Below are 23,075 nucleotides of genomic sequence, written 5' to 3' on the forward strand. Positions count from 1 at the left end.
GGGTGAGTGGATTGGCAAAGGTACCAAGACTATAGCAGGGGACATCATCACGGTGAACTTTAGAGATATGGCGGCAGTTAATTTTATCTGCAATACCCCCCCTAGCTATACTCGATCACAAATTCACCCGGTTCACCTATCCTATTTTTACCCCTTCGCACCTCAAAGGCCCAGGCAGACCATTAGGCCGAATAGAACACCGCAATTGGGCTTCCAATATGGCCCACCCCAATGGCAAAGGCCAAATTCTGTATTTCCAACCTATGACTCTTCCTTAATGCAGTATGCACATTGGAATAGGTTCAGCACACTTGATGGGGTGGACTGACAAAGATTGGGCTATCAACTTTCAAAGGCCAAAGGTATGAATGAGCCAAGTTTTTCACCAACATGTATAAGCAAGGGGGCAGACCAGGGCCAAGAGGACGTTCCGGAACTCGAGCATACCATAGGAGGCAGTATTACATCATCGATCACTACCCGGGGAAAAGGAGAGGGGACAAACCCCGTAATTGATAACTCCCGCTCTGCTCAGAGAAGAATCGCTATCCCCCACAGGTCGCAACTAAGCCTCGTTGCCGTACCTGAAACGGGTAAACAAGTAAAGCCTCCGTTAGGCGAGGAAAAAAGGACATCAAAGGACATGACCCATGAAAATCTATTAATAGCATCATGGAACATCGCAGGGATAGCGGCCAAATTCGAATCTCAGGACTGGCTCAGCTACATAAATAAATTCCATATCTTATGCCTGCAAGAAACCTGGGCCATTGAACCATATGTCTACAGTCTGGAAGGCTACAAAAGCTTTTTTGTCCCTGCAAAAAAAGCAACCTCAGGGAGAGCAAGTGGGGGGCTCGCGGTCTACGTTAATCTAGACATCAAGGGTACTTGGTCCGACACTAAATGGGCCACACATAACCTTCAAGTATTAAGGTTCACTTCGCCAAGTCTAACCTTTCTTCTAATGAACTGGTACAATGCACCGGCCACGACGGAGAAGGGAATAGCCATAAATGAACTAGAAAATTGTTTGAACTTTTTATCCAAGACACCAAATCCCACGAGTCTGATACTAATGGGAGATTTTAACTGCCACCTTTGTGAGAAACTAATACCTTTCAACAACGACTGGTCAAGATGCACGACTATGAAAGGTCCACACTTCACTCACTCAAAAGAGGGCTGGGATCTAGAAAGACTAATGAAAAGGCACAATTTAACCCAAACTCTAGACCTTGTCACACTAAGTGAGAAAGGAGAACTAACCCCGACATATAAAGGTAGAGGCTGCCACTCCTACATTGACTTTGTATTAGTCTCTCCTAATTTAAAAAGAAGCATCAGCAAAACCATTATAGAGGCCAGTAGCTTTAGTGATCACAATCCGGTGATCATTAAAATGGAAGGTTTTGTTTACTCACGCCCAAAAAGACCTGTTATCATGGAAAGAGCAGTGGACCAGGGAAGAAGAATCAAATGGGCCAAAATTGACGGGGACAGCTTTTACAAAAAACTATTACTCGAAGCCTCAGCAGCAATTGATAAATGTCTTGACCCCTGTGTGATTGGAGCTGAGGTGGTGAAGGCGTTCGAAGAAATTGCGCAGTTCGTAAACAATTCCCTACAAACCACAGGACCTAACAAAATGCCCTCAAACCCCAGTTGGTTTGATTCGAACTGCACAAAGGCATTGAAAAATCTGAAGGATAGCCTCCATGCCCAACCCAGGGACAAAACAAAGGTTGCACAGAACAGAGTCGAATATAAAAAAGCGCTGAAGGCACGAAAGCAAAGTATACAAAACCAAGCCTGGGAAGACTTAAGGGAGGCTGCAGAAAGAAAAGACTCTATTACTTTCTGGAAAGTGATTAATTCCCCATGCTTCCAGGATCAAGGGGCACCAAAAATTATGAACACCATCCTGCCGGAGCAATGGCAGAAACATTTCCAGAGCCTATACAATCACTCAAGCCAGGCATTCACGGAGGAGGTACCGGAGATTCACCGGCCTGTCAAGCCAAACTTCACTTTGAAAGAGGTCGAATTAGGAATAGCCGGGCTCAGCAAAAACAAAGCGCCGGGTCCGGACGGAATTCCACCAGACCTATTCCTAAGCAGACCTGAACTATGGGCTCCGTTACTCACCAGGGTGCTAAACGAGGCAGTGGAGGCAGGACTTCCCCAGTCCTGGTCAACGGCGACTATAGTGCCCATATATAAAAAAGGCAACCGTGATGACCCCCAATGTTACCGACCCATTTCCCTCATCGACGTGACAGCTAAGGTTCTGGGGCGAGTCATCTTACTGAGATTGCAAGACTGGGCCGAGGAGCAACAAGTCCTCTCTGAAATCCAATACGGCTTCAGGAAAGGTAGATCTACCACCGATCAATGCCTAAATTTATACCTCCTGATAGCAAAATATACCATCGCCGGGAAGGGGTCCATCCATATGGGGTTTATGGACCTCTCAGCGGCCTTTGATCGCGTAAACAGGAGAAAGCTCTGGGCCATGTTAAAGGAACTAGGAGTGGACCAATCACTAGTTGACACCCTACAAAATCTCCACCGGAACACCTCTGCAAGTGTAAGGTACAGCCATGAGGGCAAAAAGACCGATCCCTTCACTTGCAACAGTGGAGTAAGGCAGGGATGCATCCTTGCGCCCTTTCTCTTTTCTATCTATATTAATTCATTGGAAAAGGATCTCCTCAAACTTAAGGTAGACTCCCTCCAAATTGGTCATCGAGCAGTGCCCGTACTACTCTACGCCGATGACGCGGTTTTGCTCGCTAGAACACCTTTGGGACTGCAGAAACTAATTGACGGGTTTGTCAAATTCATGGACAAATTGGACTTGGCAACAAACCTGGAAAAGTCCTATATTATGCCATCTGGGAAACCTATTAAAGGAACCTTCACTTATCACATTGGGTCACACAAAATAGATCAGGTCAAGTCTTTTACGTATTTGGGGGTATTATTTGATCACGACCTAACGTTCAAACCCTTGATTGAAAAGCACTCCACAAAACTGGCAGCCTCAGTAGGAGCTATCATGGGGTATGGGCAAAGACTAGGGAAATGGTCCCCAGAACAAATATTGAACTTATACAGATCAATCTGCTGTGCGAAAGTAAGCTACGGGGCAGAAGTGTGGGGCTTCCTGGACAAAAAAGCACAGCCGCTTCAGACTGAAGAGAATACATTCTTGAGAAGAATATTAAAAGTTCCACAGAGCGTATCGGCCCACATAATACATGAAGAGGTAGGAGAACCCTTCATAGAGGATAAAATTAAATCCAAACCTCTTCTGGCATGGGTGAAAGTATGGACCAACCCAGAGGCGGCCCTTACAAGACAAATTATTGAGGACTGCCTCAAAAGAGACAAAGGCCATGCGATCCCCTGGCTGAAATATGTCAAGAAGTCCCTAACGGAGATTGGTTGCTCTAACTTCTTCTCATCCCCTGACTCTCTTACCCCGGAGAGCAAGACCCTGGTGAAAAAACTTTTTCTAACACAGCTGAAGACATCAAGGGCAGCAAAAGAGAAGCACAAACCCACCAATCTCCTCTACAATGAGCTCACTGTGAAACAAGGCATGGAACCTTACCTGAGGGTTATGTACAACGCGCAGGATCGCTACCTCATGACCCGCTTCAGAATTAATATGCTACACCATCTCCTTGCGGTGCCATCTGGGTTTACCCACACAGTGGAAGAGAAGGGTACCTGCGGCTGCGATCTCAGATCTCCGCAGGATACCCTTCATTTTGTTCTATTGTGCCCATTTTATACTATGCCAAGACGCAAGTTCCTGGTGGGGATCCTGAAAGAGTTAAAATTTAAACATGCAAAACGGGCGCTGAGATTCCTACAGGAAGCGGAGGACGCTTATACCCTGTTCTGCACGATAAACTTTATCCGGTTAGCAACAAGACTGAGGAATACTAGAGAAATTGGCCCCTAACCTGATTTGAACATTTAAGGAGAAAAATCCCCTGGCCCATTCCCTGAGGACAGACAATCTTAACATTTATACTTTTTATATTGAATACCACTTGCTGTTTTAAAAAAAATAATTTGTGTGTGTATTTTGTATCTGTGCTTTTATGGTGTCTTTTTAAGAACCGAATAAAGATTATAAATTGATACTTCCCCCCCTACTCCCCTACAAACTCATAACCCACTACAGAACATAATTATCAATTAATCATCTAAGGAAAATTAATTACCAATTAATAATCAATTAACAATAATATAATTAACAAAAACAATTAATTTAAATACATTATTACTTAATTACATTTAAATTACTTCACACCCTATTCCCCTATAAACCCATAACCCGCTACAGAACATAATTATCAATGAATCAATTAATAAAAAATAATTACCAATTAATAATTAATTAACAATAATATAATTAACAAAAACAATTAATTAAAATAAATTATTACTTAATTATATTTAAATTACTTCCCACCCTATTCCCCTATAAACCCTTAACCAGCTACAGAACATAATTATCAATTAATCAATTAATTTAAATGAATTACCAATTAATAAAAATGAATTACCAATTAATTAAAATTAATTTATAATTTCTAAAAATTAATAATTAATTTAGTATAATTAAATTACTTCCTACCCTATTCCCCTATAAACCCACAACCCGCTACGGTACTAAAATACAAAATGTAATTAAATTACATTAAAAAAAAGACATATTAGAGGCGTGGCCAAGATGGCGACCTGATCGGACACAGGTCTGCGTGGCTCCCTGCCCTAATTCCCCCATTGCCCGCATAAACACAGCGTTTTGCCCCCACATCGCTGGATTTCAAGGGGCCCTACTGCCAGGAGTACCCCCGGCGCAGCTGTGAGTCCGGTGGTGCCGCCCACGGCCCCGGGAACCACAAGTTGACCCTGCCTGGGAAGGCCCCGGCCGACGGACGTGGGAGGAGCGGCTGGCGCCAAAATTGAGACCCCGGTTTGGGCCTGGGCGGACCGACTGTGGAAGCACCCGACAGCGGACGGCAGGTGCGGAGGACGTCGGGCTGCCCCCCGTGGCCCCCGGACAGAGTGAGGGTCCAGGCACGGACCTGGAGCGCTGGGCTCCCGGCGACAGATTGCAGAAGGAGCCGGGGACGCGGTGATCGAAGGCCCGGTTTGGGCCTCTGAGCCGGGCAGCTGCGGAGACGTGGGAGCAGTGAGGTGGCGCCCGGCCCCAGCGACACCAGGCGGAGAGCGGAGTCTCCCGAGGGGCCCCGGACATCACTGGCGGTGAGTGAGAGCGGCTTGGGTGCTCCCGCGACGGGGCCCGGTGGGAGCCAGGCGAGCCAGTGTAGACGGGGCTGAGCTGGGGTGTGCTTGGAGCCACCGGAGACGCGGGAGGCGGCCACGAAGTGGGGGCCCTAGAGAGACGCTAGTGCCGCATTCACCCCTGACGCGGCGGGGCCGCCTGCGGCCCCCGGACACTGCCTGAGGGTGCCCTGACCAACTGCCGGGTGAGGAGCAGCCGGCGCCAAAATCGAGGCCCCGGTCTGGGCCTGGGCGGACCATCCGTGGAGGTGCCAGACACTTGCGGACAGCTTCGGATGCCGCCGAGATCCCTCTCTCAGCTCCCGGCCAACGTAAGGAAGCAGGGCGCTGGCCTGGAGGGCTAGGCTCCAGGCGGCTAGCAGCGGAGAGCGCCGGGAGCGCGAAAATCGAGGGCCCGGTCTGGACTCCTTGCCTAACCAGGGCCTGAGGGCTCGAAATCCGGGACACGGAGCTGGTCTCGCCGGCAGAGTACCCCACTGCTGGTGACTCCGGCCTGCTGTTGGTTGGCCTGCCCCCCCCCTCCCCCCCGGAAGGCGAGACCGGTGGGGGTTCTAGGGGTCAACAAAGATGGTGAAGCTGCAGTGAGGGGACGCCGGGATCGCCCGGAGGACGGGGGTCTGGAGTGGTGGGTTTGGACGCGGCGGAGTGGGAGGCTCTGGACCTTGGCCCGGCAGCGGATACACGGCTGGGGGCTGCATCGGGTGATCCTCTGTGCGGGCAACTGCCGTCCCGACTACGACCACGCTGTTGGCCGGACCCCGCTTGGCCCGACACACGACCAGGAGACCCGACTGAGCACCGCATCATAGACGTGCCTGCGGAGACAGGGCACTACAGGCAGCGTCACGATGGCAAACACTAACCGCAGAGGGGGCCGCTCCATCACTGACCTGCTGGTGAAGCAACCGCAGAAGGGAGACAAACCCCAAGCAACGTCGCCGGCGTCCACACCCGCCACCAACAAGAGCGGAACCCAGGAGGAAGCACCAGTCACGAGGTCCTTCCTTGAATCCCTGTTTGGCGCACTGCGGGAAGATTTCCAGACCCTCAAACAAGAGTTGGTGAGCGAACAAAGGGAGCTGCGCAGGGACTTGGATGGGCTAGGGGAAAGAGTGGCTACAATAGAAGAATCCAACCGGGTTCGGTGTGAGGAATTGGTACATCTCCAACAGGAGGTCCTACGACTCCGCGATCAGCAGTTGGACCTCCAGGCGCATAACGAAGATTTGGAAAACCGCTCCCGGCGGAACAACATCAGGGTCCGGGGAGTACCATCGAAAACGGAAGGGAACAGTGTCACCATGTACCTCCAAGACCTATTCCGGGAAATTCTGGGGGAGCCCGCGGACTTCCCCATCCGCATTGATCGGGCGCATCGAGTGGGCCTACCGCGCAGAGCCCCGGCCCCACCCCCCCGACATACTGGCTTTCCTCCCGGACTTTCCACTCAAAGAAAGGATTCTTAGAGAGGCACGCCAGTCTCAGCCTCTCCGCTTCAGAGATACATCTGTGGAACTCTTCCAGGACCTCTCTATCATAACACTCCAAAAAAGAAGGGAATTCAAGATTGTCACCACCTTCCTGAGAGACAAAGAGGTGCCCTACTCTTGGGGCCACCCGTTTCGGCTCATCTTTCGGTGGGATGGCACCCTTCACCAGATGCGTTCCCTCCAGGACACCTGCGCTTTACTGGGGATCGAGCTGCCGGAACAAGACCACAGCGACGACACTCATACGGAGTCGTCACAAGAGCATCAGTCGCAGCCCCGACGTGACAGCTGGCAGACAGTCCGCAGACGGCGACAACACAAGCCACGCGCACGTCCGGACCAGAAAACAATCGCCGAAGAACACGCCGCCGCAATCAAGGAAGTGGCGAAAGACACCTCTGGGCCTCCATAGGTCACTCACAGCGGGAGCATACATAGACAGTAGCAACACAGAGGGGGGTGGGGCGGGGAGCCACAAAGGTCGCTGATACCACGTCCCCTGTCCATATTTTGACCCCAACAGGTTTGGGTCTCTCTTGACTTTGGTCACTCTACAGGTCTACTCTCCATTTGACTGACCTGGGACTATGATGTTCACTTGGGTTTCATTGGTTTGGTTGAGGGCGGGGGGGGCAGGGGGAGGGTCTTGGCAGGGGGAGGATCGGCGCAGTTTGGGGTGCCGGGGAGGGCTCATTTTTGGGGTTGGGGATTGGGACGGGGTGGGGGGTGGGACCTCCTTGTCCACTAGTGCTGAGAGGATCCGTTTTCTCCCTTTACTTTTCTTTCTTATCGCACTGTTTGGCTCCACGCATAGCGCACCTGTCCTCACAACATACCCGGGATGACACGGCCCTTGACAGTTCTTTCATTGAATGTGAGGGGGCTTAATAATCCGAACAAACGCAGGGCAGTCCTCTCTTTTCTGCGGAACTCGCAAGCTGACATTTGCCTCCTACAGGAGACACATCTGCTGCCCACAGATCACCATAGGCTTAAATCCCGCTTCTTCCCAGAGCAGTTTTTCTCATCGGCATCTAAGAAGGTAGCCGGGGTGGCGATCCTGGTTGCGCACTCCTTTAGGGGCAAAGTGTTGCAAAAGGAGGCGGAGATTAAGGGTAGGCTGTTAGTACACCGCTTCCTGGTAGCGGGACAGACGTTGTTGATAGGCTCAGCGTACGCGCCCAATGACGGTCAGGAGCGATACCTACATTCAGCGCTAGAAGCTGCCACTGCCAATACCCATCCACACTTACTATTGGGGGGGGACCTCAACCTGGTATTTCATAACACTGCGGACCGCTCCAATCAGCGCTTTGGTCAGGTAGGGGCGCTCTCCGCAGCGGGACGTGCCCACCTTGAGGACCTGGGCTTAGTCGACCTGTGGAGACTCTCCCATCCCCGAGCTACGGCCTACACACACTACTCGGCAGCCCATAAATCCTATGCGAGACTTGACTACTTCTTATGCTCTTCCCAGCTAGCAACACGCGCGCAGGATGTCGAGATCCTTCCGGCCTCATTGTCGGATCACTCTCCAGTGGTGGCGACCTTTCTGGTGCCAGATGCTCCCGGGCCGCAACGGCACTGGCGCCTGCGTGCCGGCCTATTGCAAAACCCGGCCACGGTAGCGAAAATAACGACTGCCATCGGCCTCTTTCTTGTTAACAATGCCAATGATGACACCTCCAAAGCCACTCAATGGGCGGCGCTTAAGGCGGTCCTGCGGGGCGAATTTATCTCGGTGGCCGCGGCTGACAACAAGGAGCGCGCTCAGAAGAGGGCTGAGCTCACGCAGAGGGTGGCAGAGTTGGAGCAGATGCACCAACGCACGGGAGCATCCAGGGCCTGGCGCCAACTATGCGCGGAGAGGAAGATGCTCGCTGCCCTGGACCAGGATGTGGCGGAATTTGCAGCCCTGCGCCTAAAGCATGCCTACTACACTGGGGGGGACCGCTGTGGGAAGCTGTTAGCGAGTAAGCTGAGGGAGCAGCGCCAGCGGCAACACGTTCGAACAATTCAGCCTAATATCGGAGACCCGATTACTGAAGACGCGGCTATCGCAGCAGAGTTCGGTAGCTTCTATGCTGACCTGTACGAAGCAGATAGGCTGGACCTGCAAACGGGCAGCGATTACCTAGATGGGGCGACGCTCCCATCCTTGAACGAGGCCCAAGCGAAGTTTCTAGATAGGCCCATCGGTCTGGAGGAGGTCATCTCGGCGATATCTCGCCTGAAGCTAGGTAAAGCCCCGGGACCGGACGGCTACCCTGCGGCTTTCTATAAGAAATTCTGTCACCAGGTGGCCCCCCTATTGCGTGATCTGTTTAACACCTTTGATCAACCCGGAGCCATTTCGCCAGAACTATTGGAGGCCGCTATCTCGGTGATACCCAAGCCTGGTAAAGACCCGTCCAGGTGCGGTTCCTACCGTCCAATATCTCTACTGAACATCGACCTCAAATTATATACGGGTATCATAGCCAGCCGATTGGGCCCATATATGCAACAACTGGTGGACCCTGATCAGGCTGGGTTCATCCCCCAAAGGCAGACCAGCGACAACACTAAACGTGTCCTCCACCTGATCGAAGCCGGCTCCCGGACGAAGCCGGGCTGCATGCTCCTCATGGTCGACGCTGAGAAAGCGTTCGACCGAGTGCATTGGCCCTATCTCGACCAAGCGTTAATGCGTTTCGGCTTCGGGACTGCTCTCAGAAACCGTATCTTCAACTGCTACAGGCAGCCTAACGCAACGGTCCGAGTGAACGGCCACACATCGCCACGCTTCCCGATTGGCAGGGGAACCAGGCAGGGCTGCCCGCTCTCTCCCCTCTTGTTTGCGCTCTACATGGAGCCTTTGGCGCAGCGGATTCGACAAAGCCAGCTTATCAGAGGCATCCCCTTTGGTGGAGACACGCACAAAGTCAGCCTGTACGCAGACGATATTCTGCTGTCACTCATGGACCCAATGCAATCCCTGAGGGCGCTCTTTATTGAGCTGCATAAGTTTGCCCTAGCCTCGGGTTTTAAAATTAACTTGGACAAATCAGAGGCATTGAATGTGTCCCTGCCCCGGGAGGTGCTAGCAGAAGCCAAAGCCGAATTTGACTTACAATGGTCTACGTCCACTGTTCCATACCTGGGAGTCTTGCTAGCGCCCACGATACAGGCCACGGCGGAAGCCAATTATGCCAGACTTGGCGCGCGCCTAACCGAGGCCCTCCGGAAGTGGAAGCATCTCACGCTGTCCTGGCTGGGCCGCATTGCTGCTATTAAAATGACGCTGCTCCCACAGGCCCTATACCTCTTCCAGACGCTGCCGCTGCGTCCTCCGACAGGTTGGCTCCAGAAAACACAAGCTGATCTGTCGCGTTTTGTGTGGAACGGTCGCCGCCCCAGATTTAAGCACTTAATTGCCACGCTCCCCCCGGCATACGGAGGAGTGGGAATACCTGATCTGGCCCTGTACTTTCAAGCGGCGCAGCTACGCTCGCTTGTAGAGTGGTATCAGCTGGAATCCAGCAAACATTGGCTTTTTCAGGACCAAGCAGTGGCAGGCCGGACGCTCCAGGGGGTACCCTTCCTGCCCAGACGCGATAGGCCGCCCAATCTGTATGCGTCGTACGTCACCGGCACGGTCATGGAAGTATGGGATAAGGTGGCGGTCCGGAGAGATCTCACTTCCTTTCCCTCCCCGCTCACACCGATATTTGACAACCCCGAGTTCACCCCGGGCCTGGATGCGCAGGCATTCGTGAATTGGAGGTCTACGCCTTGCCGGCAGATTGGCCACATGTTTGATCTTCAGGGCATCCTCCCGTTCCAGAAGGTGAAGGAGGCCTATGGCATACCGGAGACGGACTGCATACCCTACCTGCAGGTCCGACATTGGGTGCTACAGCCGTCGATCAAACCAGGAGCGCAGCGTTTTCTTACTCCCTATGAAAAATGGTTGCTCACGCGCACGTCGGAAAAGAAACTACTCTCGGATATATACCAGCACCTGCTTCTCACAAACAAATACACTTACAGCGCGAGCCAGGCTAGATGGGAAAAGGACCTGGGAAGGCAGCTCACACGCAAGGAGTGGGAGGGGATCTACCACAGAGCCAGGCACTCGGCCCATCACTCAGGCCTCACAGAGACACTCACAAAAGTAGCCTCCTACTGGTATCACACCCCCGAACGCATACACCGCTGGGACCCCCATGTCAGTGACCGTTGTTGGAGGGGTTGTGGGCAGCTAGGCACATTGGAGCACCTGCTATGGAGCTGCGAGCATCTGCAGACGTACTGGACTACTATCCTAGACCTGATAGACCTCCACTTAGACACCCAACTCCCCCGATTTCCTGCCTATGTGCTGCTGGGACTACCCAACGCGTTGATGTACCCACTGAAGTCTATGAGAGGGAGACTGATAGCGCTTGCGTTGGGGGCTGCGGTGCAAAACATTGTGGCTCGCTGGAGAGATCCACAGCCACCGATGCAGGTGGGTTGGTTGCATAGGCTATGGACCATTCTGGGAATGGAAAAGCTTTCCCTGACCACGGCGGGCAGAGGGGATGAATTTGCTGATCTTTGGCGGCCTTTCCTGACGCTTCTTACAGGGGAATACAGGGAATTGAGCTGTCCTAGATACCTGCGACTGCTACATCTCGCAGACACACCTCTCACCGAGCCTAAGACAAAACCCCGCAAAAAGACACTCCAGACGTAGGGCTCCTTACGTGAGGCCCTGGCCACTGCTATTGGGTCCTTTCGTGTTTCCTTTCTTTTACCTCAGCGGACAAGGGGGAGGGAGGGGGGAAGGGGTGGGGGAGGGACGGTGAGGGGGGGAGGGGGGTCTCTGTTCTCTTTTCAATAATGACTGCATTGTAGTTGCACCCGACTGCCTCTCAGTCTTTCAATCGCGGCCGGCCCAGTTGGGTTGTAGGCGACTTGCTGTGTTTAATTTGCATCATGGCACACCAGCACTGGCACTGACGCAGCAATTGTTTTGTCTTTGTTCGGCCCTTGCTTCCAAAAGCACTGGTCGGTGTATTGGCTTCAATAAAAAAGATTTAATACTAAAAAAAGACATATTAAATACATAATAATATGCATAAAAATCACATAAAAATCGATATTAGTAACATCGATATTACTAACATCGATATTAGTAACATAGATATTACTAACATCGATATTAACAAAATAGATATTATTTACCTTCGAAATTCTGTCCCATCGATATTAAAAATATTGATATTGCTTACCTTCTATATTCTGTCCCTTCGATATTTAAACATCGACATTATTGTATGTCGATATTTAAAAATCGATATTTTGTCTGCCTACCTTAAAAAACCTCTTACCTACTGTACTCCTGCGGGGCATGGAGGATCAACTGAAATGTATTATAAATAAGGCAGGCCACCACTAAATATAACACCAGACCGAGTTGTGTGGCTGCCAGGAACTCCAGACTCCATATGCCTGGGCTAGTTTTATTTATGATGGGAAATTATTTCATTTTTATTAACGCTTTCTGCGCATTTCAATGGCAGTTTTTAAGCATACGAGGTTTTGTACTTTTATTTTGGTGCTACTCTTCACTTTCCCTGCATGCGCGCATTTACCAATATGTTAATTATTGCTTTGGCAGCAGAAGCCTCACAAACACGTTTATCAGAAATCCCCACAACACATATCTACCCCACCTCGACCTTCAGGGCATGCATACAGGATGCCTGGATATGGGCTTCTAAGAGTCTCCCATCCCTGAGGAAGCCTGATCTGGTTGTAGCCTCATTTCCCTGATCCCTATCACTCCACATTTAGAGCGCCCTTGTTAACACCAAGTTCTTCGGCTCCTCCTGTCTCCATGCATTTCAAATATACTTCTTGGGGTTGTTTATCCGCTCCTGCCACCCGCATTCCCTCGTCTGCACACATTTTAAAAACTATTAGTTTCCTGTATATTTTTATTTTTTACAAAAATATTAGCTCCAATAATTGGTAAATAATTAACTTCTGTTTTTACCATATCCTTTGAGAACTAATTTCATAGCAACATCAGAAAATGTATGCATGCTTTTTCACAGCCACTTATGGTTTTTGAAAAATATTGGTCTCTAATTCCTCAAAAGTCATTATTTACCTTTTAGATAATATCAAATTCGGTAGCAGCAGCATACATTTTATAAACGCTTGACAAGTTTAGGTACTCTTTCAAATTATAAACATTTCAACCTCTGATGCCTTTTCAGTAATTACATTGTTTAGGTAATTACACATTTTAAAACATGTTTTCATGCCACCAGCACGCTGTTCAGTATTTGCTTATGCTTGTATTTGTCCCCCGTCTTAGCCGCGCACCCCCCTCCCCCCCCACCATACACATAACAGGCCTGGCTGCGTCCATTTACAGCTTGCTTGCTTTTCTCCTAATATTTTTCTTTCATAAAAGCGAATATTGGCTTCTTTTAAAAAATAATTCTTACTCCCGTACACTATTCTGTTGCTTTAGTGAACACTCTGTGCCATTTCATTTTATAGGTCTTCGTACATTTAGCATTTCCACAATTATTCCGTTGGCTACAGAAGCCTCTCAAGTACGTTTATTATTGTGGACAAACCATACCATTTACTTTGACAGGCTGCAGAAGCCTCCTAACTCCCTTTATCTGTATTCACAACAACCCGTTTCTACCATTCAGCACCCCACCATACACACAGGAGGCCTGGCTGCAATAGGTCTCACATTACGGAACGTTTGAGCTATTGGTGTTGCATTATTATTTGCAACGCCAATAGCTCAAACTTTCAGCAATGCAAGACCTACTACATTGCAAAAGCTTGTTTATAAAGTTTTGTATAGCGCAAACATGAATCTAGAGGCTATCAATAGTGATTTACATGAAATGTAGGTAGGGTATAGTTGAGAAAACATAGCTATTCACATATAGGAGCGAATGATAAATATTGAGGATAAACAAAAGAAGAGGCTTGACCTCAATAGGGAGTCAGCAATGTAGTAGTCAAAAACAATAACTGAATAACAAGCAGGAGTACAATCAATAAGCATAAGGTGTTATCTTAGGGCAAAAACTTGTTAATCAGAAATGTTTTCACTTCTTTTTTGATGGAGGCAGGAGACTAGATTAGGCATACATCCAGAGACAGAAAGGGACGCAGCTGAGGGAGGTGTGGGCGGTCCACCTCAAGCCTCACTTTTTTGGGGCAGTGGCAAGCCGCAAGTGCATAGTAAGTTTTGATTTTTCTTTATTCTCCCTCATTGGCGTCGCCAAACACCTCCCGCTCATTTTCATCTGTCGCTCGCATGCCTCCTGCTCGGCATCGCCTTTTGCCAGCACCCTCCCCCCACTCTTACAGGCACTGGGCAGCAAACTAAGGGCTTGCCCTGGGCGTTAAAAGCTCTGGCTACGCTATTGGAGACACGGAATTCCAAATATTCGGGGGGACCCCCAAGAAGGCTCTGTAGCACATTTTCTTTTTATGGAAAATCTGTGGTTTCAGTAGCAGAGAGCTAGCACTTCGTGAAGATCTGCATCCCTCTGATAGTTTTAGCTTTTTTGACAAATACCTGGGGTGGGTATTGAAATGTAGGGCTTCATGAGTAATGCACGCAATCTTTAGTTGTATTCTTGCCTCAGAAGGGAGCCAGTTCAGGAATTGTAGAGCCGGGGAGATGTGACTATTTCTGTTTGTTACCGAGACAAGTCCGGCAGCAGCGGTAAGGAAGGCTCTTAGAGGGACCAGCTTGTATCTAGGTAGGCTGCATATTGTGGCACTTCCATAGTCCAGCCTGGGCAACACAAGAGCTTGGACCACAAGCTTAAGGTCATCATGTGGGAGGAAGGGTTTAAGCGTCCTTAAAATGTTCATCTTGTATTCGCTCCTTTGGTGACAGTATTGATGTGATCCTGCACATTCTGTTATTTGTCTAGTGTAATTCCCAATGATCTAGTACAGTGTATAATGTAAGGAGAATAGTTCAGGGGTGTTAGATGCATCATCCAAAGGCTCATCTTGGTATTGTGGTTTGGAGGAGTAATGAAGAGGAATTCCGTTTTGGCAGTGTGAACTTGAGATGGTTGCCAGTGTGCCAATGATGACTGTTTTGTAAAGTTGAGTTGAGGGCTATGATGTATTTTGGGTAGGAGATTTTCAGATACAATTGTGTGCTATCTGCATACATGTGATAAGGAATGTTAGCAGATTACAAGGAGTCTGCTAGAGGTTCCAAGAATAAATTGAAGTGAATGGGTTAGAGGGCTTATCCCTGTGCAACCCCAAGGGTGACCGCAGAGGGCTGAGAAAGGAATTCAATCACCTTGGGTTCTGTTGTGAAGGAAAGAAGTAAACTGTTGCAGTACAGACTCTGATAAGCCCATCCTCTGTTCAAGTAGGTTCAATAGACTGTCGAGTTTAACAGTGTCGAAAGCAGAAGATAAGTCAAGTAGTATCAGACAACATGATTTATTTAAGTCCAGCATTTTAATATGTCATCCACAATGTGTGTGAGTGCTGTTTCAGTGCTGTGACATTGACAGCAGCCGGATTGGTGTTTAAAGTTATCTATGTGGTTGCAGAGTTGGATCTGGATGCATTTTTACGGAAGCTTCGCCAGAGTGAGGATGTTGGAGATAGGGTAGAAGTTGTTAAGATCTGAACAATCTGCACTAGGTTTTTTTAAATGGGGGTTACCTGTCCTACTTTTAGGCAGTCCGGGATAGTGCCTTGATGTAGCAAGGCATTTACAATCTTAGACCATAAGGGGAGAATAACGACTTTGATCTCCTTAAGGATCAAAGGAGGTAAAGGGTTGATGAAGTGATTAGATGGGTTTAAACCTGAAAGAATGTTGCAAATGTCACTTTCATTGAGGGGTGTGAAAGTGCCAAGAGTTTTGGTGACCGACCCAGGGGGACCAATCCAATCAAAAGTCTAGGAGGTGTGTGGAAAGATGTGTGAGGCAACCGGAAGTAGTTCCCTCGCTGATTGTAGGTCATGTTCAGCGGTTTTAGTTTTTCTGATGAAAGAAGCCACCTCCTCACTGTTTGGGATAGTGAGGTACCCAATGCCAAGCAGGTTTGGTATGTTGAGCGATTGTTGCTTGACGATTTTGAAACGTTTTTTGGGTCAATTTCTGGATTGATCTAGCTGGGTTCTAAAGAAGTTGGCTTTGCATTTCTGATTCTTCTATTGTATTTGTTCCTCGCTGATCCTAAGCGTTTTAGGTGTTCCATGGAGGGCGAGGCTCTCCAGGCTCTTTCTGCTAATCTCAGATTGCGTCTTTTAGAATTGAAGTTGTCATTAAACCAAGGTTTAGAGACTTTAGTGAATATGTTTTTCTGTTGAAGCAGGGCAATAAGAGTCAAGGGTGACCAAAATGGAGGTATTGTAGAAATCTGTGAGGTCATGGACATCAACCATGTCCATCTGACGAGTCAGGCGTTGTTACAGCGGGTAGATATTGTGAGAAGTTGGCCTGGTATATGATGTTCACTATTCTAGTGAACACCTTGCACCAGTCCAAACAACCCTTATGGTGATGGTTGTAAGTCAACCTTATAGACCAGCTATCCTAGTGGTAGCGTGGACAGAACAGTCTTAGGCTAAAAGACTCTTTAGGGCGTGTAAAGCCAGCTGTTTTACCATATGTAACCCCTTGAATATCAAATGAAAGGACACCACACAGAATATATATAAAATATATATGTATTTATTTACTAACACACTCCTCTGAACTCTTTATGAGATCAGAGGCAAAAGCACATACCAAGTTATACTCAGAAATACTTTAAATAGCACAATTTACAGTTAGGCCCTAGGGGCGCGTAAAACCATTTACTAAGTAAGTGGTATAAGAACCACGACTTTGGAAAGGAGAAGGCCTAGGGCCTAGGGAATCGCTGGGGCTACACTATCTGACCGTTGGGTTAGGAGTAGGAGGCCCACAGGCGGCGCGTGCAGAGTCAGTACTCTCACGCGAGAGTCAATAGAAAGTCAATAGGAACGTAAAAAGGTAAGTAATGAAGTTTTAGGACACTTTCGGTCTAACTAGGATTACACAACTAGCAAAACTGGACACTAGGATAGTCAATCCCTACAGGAGCACCGAAGTACTCGCGTTACCTCACCCACGGGCTGCGGGTGCATAGGTGTCAACGTGTCGGGTTTTCTCATCGTTTCCTATGGAGCCTTGGAAGAAGATGCTGCAGGCGACCAGGAGGAAGACGTCCGGGTGGATCCAAGGGTGAATCGGAGATAAAGAAGACCTGAAAGCAGAGGTGACAGAGTCTAGGTCACTAGCCAGTGACCGGGTGGAACCAGGAAGGAACCAGATGTCGTCGAGGAGCAATCAGGTGCTGTTGTGAAGCTTGTCTTTGCAGCCACGCGAACCAGGAGGCGATGAGGACAACCAGGTGCTGGAGAGGAGCTGTCCCACGAAGGTTCTTGCCGATGGAGGGGTCAACTTCAGGATTGGAGCCAACAAGTCTAAGCAAAGGCAACCCATGCAGGATACACAAAAGGCTTCTGGTGCAGACCAGGAGGGTCTGAGGTACTTCACCTTTTCAGGGAAGCGAGGGCCAGTCTGGAGCAACCAGACCAGCGATGGATTTTCACAAGGATCGTCGTCAGCGGGCTACTAGCCAACGGGCCAGCAACCGGACAACGCGTCGAGCAGAACACAAGCAGAAGGGCCCCACGCAGATCTCATGGAGTGTGGAGGGCTGGTCTTCGGTGCAGGTGGAGCTCGGTGTCAGGGTGTCTCAGTCCCCTGTGCACAGCTTCGAGGATGCCTCAGGAGCTGCGCTGTTAGCAAGTTGAAGACTTTCCAAGTTGCCTGCTTCCACGAATTCTAACGCCTTCCACGGAGCTCAGCTGTGCTGGAGTCGTGCAGTCGAGGAGTCCGGGAGTCGAGGTCTTGTCAGGCTCTGTGCTCAGGTTCCAGGGGGAACGGGGACAAAGCAAGCCGTCGAGTTGCTGGATGGTGCCTGGTTGCCCAGGGTGGTCACTCCTTGGCCACAAGGGAGATTCTTCAGTCTTCAGCTTCAGTTGAACGTCGAAGGGTCCAGAGTTTTGTCTTCAATTCGATTCCAGGATTAATTTAAAGTCTCCTGGGTCAGCTCCTACCTTTATACAACTAAAGGGGGCTGGTTTACTCACTAGGTCCCTCCTATGGGTGGGACTAGGAAGGGGGGTGGTTACACCCCCTTTCCTTTGTGCAGTTTCGTGCCAGAGCTGGGGCTGCAGTGCCCCAGCAACCGGTTTGAACTGGGGTATGCATGGAGCACCTAGTGTGCCCCAGGCATGTCTCATTCTATTCAGCCCTCCCTGTCCCAATACACAAAATCCTGTCTGGGGTGGTGGTCGCACCTCTCCAGGCAGGAAACCTATTGTCCAGGCCTCCCTCGCTGGAAGGACTCCCAGCAGCAGGAGGTCAGACTTGTGTCTGTGGCAGCATTATCCATTTTGTGACGCTGTGGCTCTGGTTAACTTTAACCGGGATAGTCAGAACTAACATGTCTTCTCCCTCTAGAAGGGTGGAATGCTACCCCCGTCGCCAGAATTGGCGAGGGGGCAGTATTCCAAAGCGTATGACAGCTTACACGACATGTTTAGATAAAGCCAAACCAAAGTTAGCATTCAACCGCGAGGATTATAATGCACTTAAGAGTATATGGTATGGCAATATCATAGAACAGCTATAAGGACATGGTTCCGAAAGCTGCAGACAGGCTCAGCTCATGCTAGAGCACCATCTCACACATAACCAAGCACTGTGCCTCCAGGATTGTTAAGGCCTGCCATAGATGTGACTTATAGGTTACTGTGTGTCTATATTTAAGGGTAGATATAGGAATACTATACTTAAGCAAGGGGTGATTACACGACCTTGCCACAGCTGAGTGATCAGCCAGTTGTGTCAGTTTGAGTGGCCAGCCAGGGGTGGCATAATACATGCTGCAGCCCCTGGTAGGCCTTGGTTACACCTATGCCCTGAGTACCTAGGGTACACTTCTACAGGGGCTGATATGGTGAGCCAATTCCCAATTGGATGTACCTAGGGTACATGGTGTGAATTTAGAGAGAGTGCATCTGGGCTGTGGGTCTGATTAGCAGGCCCACAGCCACATCTAAGTCGAAAACCAGTAAAGCAAAAGCAAAAAGTGGGGGTGACCATAGGAAGCAGACCCTACTCTCCTACAGATAAGCTGTTAGGGTTTATGTTTCGAATACTCCTTTTCCATTGTTTTGTATTCTTCGATTGAGCTCTCTTCGGGGTCACCGCCACATTGATGAGGAAGGTGATAAGGTAATAGCCTGTCCAGTCACAGGGGCTAAAGGACTCCAATATGATATTGTCCATTTTCGAAATGATAAAGGTCCAATGTGTCACCCTTGTTGTGAGTAGGGCTGTCACAGATTTGGGTCAAGTCATGCAGCCTGATTCATCAAGCCGAATTGCGCTCGCAAAGGGCCAGAATCTGAGAATCTGGCCCTTTGCGATTCATCAACCCAAATGCAAAAATCGGTAATTGCTAATTCGCTAAATTGCGAGGAATTACATTTAAGGAATCTCTATTTGAGATTCCTTAAATGCAATTCATCAACCATTTTTAAATTGCTAAGTCGCAATTTCGGGCCGCTATTTACCGAGAGGTCAGACCTCTCGGTAAATAGCAAAAACTTAGAAAAATGCTTTTAAAAGCATTTTTCTAAGTTGCATGTTGCACACACACATGTCCTTTGGACATGTGTGTGCGCAACACCTGTTTCAATTTGCATTTAAGGGGTGCTACAGGGTGTCCTTTGGACACCCCTGGCACCCTTTAAATCGCTATCTTATTTGCGAGTAGCAAATTGCTATTCGCAAATAAGGTATACTCCCCATTCATTCCTATGGGCCTTTTGGCCCATAGGAATGAATGGGGAGTTATTCCTTATTTGCGATTAGCAATTTGCTACTCGCAAATAAGGAATGTGTAGGAATCGCTATTTATTTAGCAATTCCTACATGAATACCGTTTTGCGAGTCCTTAATAGCGATTCGCTATGAATCGCTATTAGGGGCTCGCAAAACGGCCCGTTGATGAATAAGGCTGAAGGTCTGATAGAAAAGATTTAGGGCTGTTCACTGCACGGTTCGTTCAGGTCAATCCTGTGGAGGTTAAAGTCCCAGAAGAAGATCTGGGTCACTGAGGGTCATCATTGGTTGTGATAACTTCCATGATTTACTCTATGAATGGCAGATTGTCTCCAGGAGAGTGGTAGAACGTGTGTTGTTTACAAATGAGATTATTGTTGCTAGAGATGCTTATACAAACATTTGAATCTTTCTGCATGTTTCTACACACTTCGAGCAATTTTGTCTTAAAAAAACAAACTAACCTGCATTAAACAGCATGAACAAGTAACTTTTCACCATAAAAGTGCAGACTACAAGTATTAAAAACATAATAAAATGTAGCCTAGGCAGCTTAAGTACCAAATCAGAGCAAATCAGTTGAATAGAATTGATTTACAAAATAATGCATGCATATTCTTGCTGAGACACAACTAAAAAAAACCTCAGCGATAGTACTGTTAAATGGACTAGAAAAGGGTCCGTTGTGCTTTCTGGAAAGCCTAAGCTGGTAGCTGATTATTGTACAGCCTTAGGCCGACATTGAATAACTTAAAATGGAACACACAGTGATTCCTGATCATTGTTCCTCCAATCTACCTATAAAGCACAGTTAGAATACACATTGGATAAAATTCATAAAAGCCAAAGTGACTTTGGTCAGATACATAAAGTAATAAAACAGATAATAAAGTAATTCCAAAATTGTTGTATAATGTAAATCATATCCATAAGATTAGTACACTTTAGCCTCCTTTAGTAATAGGAGTATTGTACAAATCAGAGGGGGCTCGCTGCCTCAGATTTATCAGGGGGATTGATTGCAGACTCGCCTTTCGTCTAATCCTCAACGCGACTAACAAATAGTGTGATATTAAACCAATTCTAATATCTTTTTTCCAACAAATATCTAACAGCATTTTTAATTTAAATATCTAACAGCATTTTTATTGAGTTTAATTTTGAAATAGAGATTCTATTTTTATTCTTCATTTTTGCAAGCCAGCTCTCTCTTTCATATGAAAGAGTTACTTACCACGGATATGTGTGCTTTTTGGGAAAGGTGATTGCGGGACCATTTAACAAGGAATAAAGTACCTCTGCCATTCATTATAAGTATATCGCAAGTTATCTCAGAGTTTCATAATCATATAAAGGAACTCAGCCTTCTACTTGGCTCCCCTATATATGGTCATGGAAGCCCTTGGTGACTTGCACGATCCTTATAATGTACGGCAGAGGTACTTTATCCGAAACACTACATGTGACTAGGGATGAAGCAATTCACCTGTGAAAAGGAAAGTTAGAGACACACTTTTATATAGAGATTACAGGCTTCTTGTTTATATATAAACCCAATATCAATACCTAATTTGGGGAACAATGTTAGCCCCGATGCTGCCCAGAAGAAGTGCATTGAGGTGGCATTTACCCCTCGCTTCTGTGTTACCTTACTGATCGAGTGATGATGGATCATTGCAAAAAAATGAATTTGAATACTATTTCAGTTCTGGTGTTAGAGGAAATATATCCTAGAGGAAAATACACAGGATGGGTTCAGTGGTGGAACCAACATAAAAAACAATTGGTTAGGATCAGTATTACTTTAAATTTTTGAGGATACAGCACTGGATCCCCTATTTATCTGTATTATGCCAGTGATAAACTTTGGATTGTGAAGATAGTAACCCTAAGCCCATTACATGTAAATATGGATAACTTGTATTCAGTCATTCTGTACCTTATAACGTTTCCTAAAGTGGTTAAACTGAGATTGACACAAGTCCCTTCTCTCAGACGGTCTCCTTCTGATCCAGAAGATTTCTGTCGTTCACTTCCTGCCAAGTCCACTAAATTTATGATGGATTGCTTGGTGATGTCTTCTTCCAGAAAGAGCTGTATAAGGTTTTGAAAAGATACAAATATATTTTTTTTTTAATTAAGTGCTTCATGCTTTAATGGCAACATCATCAGAATGCTTAGGTACTCCTGCATGAATAAGCCCAACTAATAATATGTTTTGTATATATTAAATGACAAGCCCTGCAACTGCGGCTTGAGGTGACCGATTGAACAAGAGAAACCCCCTCTTAAAGGAACGGTGAGGAATCAGGGTGAAAATGCAGGTTATTCAGGTAAGGAATTAAGAATAACCCAGTAGGCATTTCTAATTGCCCCCTGTGACCCTCCTTGAGAAAGTGAAATCCAACTTGTAGAAGAATGTAAAGAGACGAACCTGCGATCACACATCAATATTTAGATAACACCATACAAATCCTTTGATTCTATTGTCATAAGTTGCACAGCAAATTCAAACAAAATGTTTGGGGCCTACTTGTACCTGGCACAGGTATAGGTTCTCGGTTCTGGCTGCCTGCTTTTGTTGTAGTTGGATTTTCCCTTCATGCGGTGCTCCGCATTATATGTCTGAACTGCTCAGGAGCCTGCAAATGTTTCACTCTGCCCCTTAGTATTCTGGGAAAACCTATACTGGACTTTAATGTTTGTACTGGAGGCTGCAATCACAATGAACCTTGAGCAGCAATATGCTTTGTGGTGCATCTACATAGAAGAGCTTGATGAGAGAAATCGAGATAGTCATGGACACCTGTGGCGAAATGTTTGCAAGGTACAGACAAACTTTTCATCAAAAGGATGCACAAATAAACCCTATTCCTGGACCGCCAGCACGTTAGCAATTCCTCCACTGTGGAAAGCAGTAAAGGTGAGGATGACGACAAGACCTATGCTACTGCAAGAGACTTTGATGAACTTGACTGAGGACAATGACAACATCCACATTCAGAATGCTTCTTGAAAGATACATATGTTGTAGTTAGATGGCAATGTCGTCACACAAGATTCTAGAGCCATTCAGATTGGTGATAAGTTCTTTATTTCATGCTCGGCCCTTCATTTACATCCACAGTCTGATAGGGGAAACATCCTTTACAACAAAACCTTTACAACGCAGTGCTATTACAACGCAGGTTTTACAACGAAAACCATTACAACGCATTGCACTGGGGGGCGCTCTAGGATAGGGAATAGATTTAATTTACTATCCAACACCTTCCCTACTATCCACGGGGACTGGAGTTAGAATAGTAAATTAA

At 47.7% G+C, this 23,075-nt stretch overlaps 1 protein-coding gene across 1 annotated transcript in view; it reads right to left on the minus strand.

Annotated features, from left to right (window-relative positions):
• LOC144761711 (kinesin-like protein KIF28) overlaps window positions 1-23,075 on the minus strand; it is a 982,011-nt gene that overhangs the window by 875,390 nt on the left and 83,546 nt on the right. Inside the window, exon 5 of the mRNA XM_078646973.1 lies at window positions 21,701-21,855. Coding sequence (XP_078503099.1) covers window positions 21,701-21,855 — 155 coding nt within the window. The remainder of the gene's footprint in view (window positions 1-21,700; window positions 21,856-23,075) is intronic.

Source organism: Lissotriton helveticus, chromosome 6, assembly GCF_964261635.1.
Source record: "Lissotriton helveticus chromosome 6, aLisHel1.1, whole genome shotgun sequence".
Classification (NCBI taxonomy): Eukaryota; Metazoa; Chordata; class Amphibia; order Caudata; family Salamandridae; genus Lissotriton; species Lissotriton helveticus.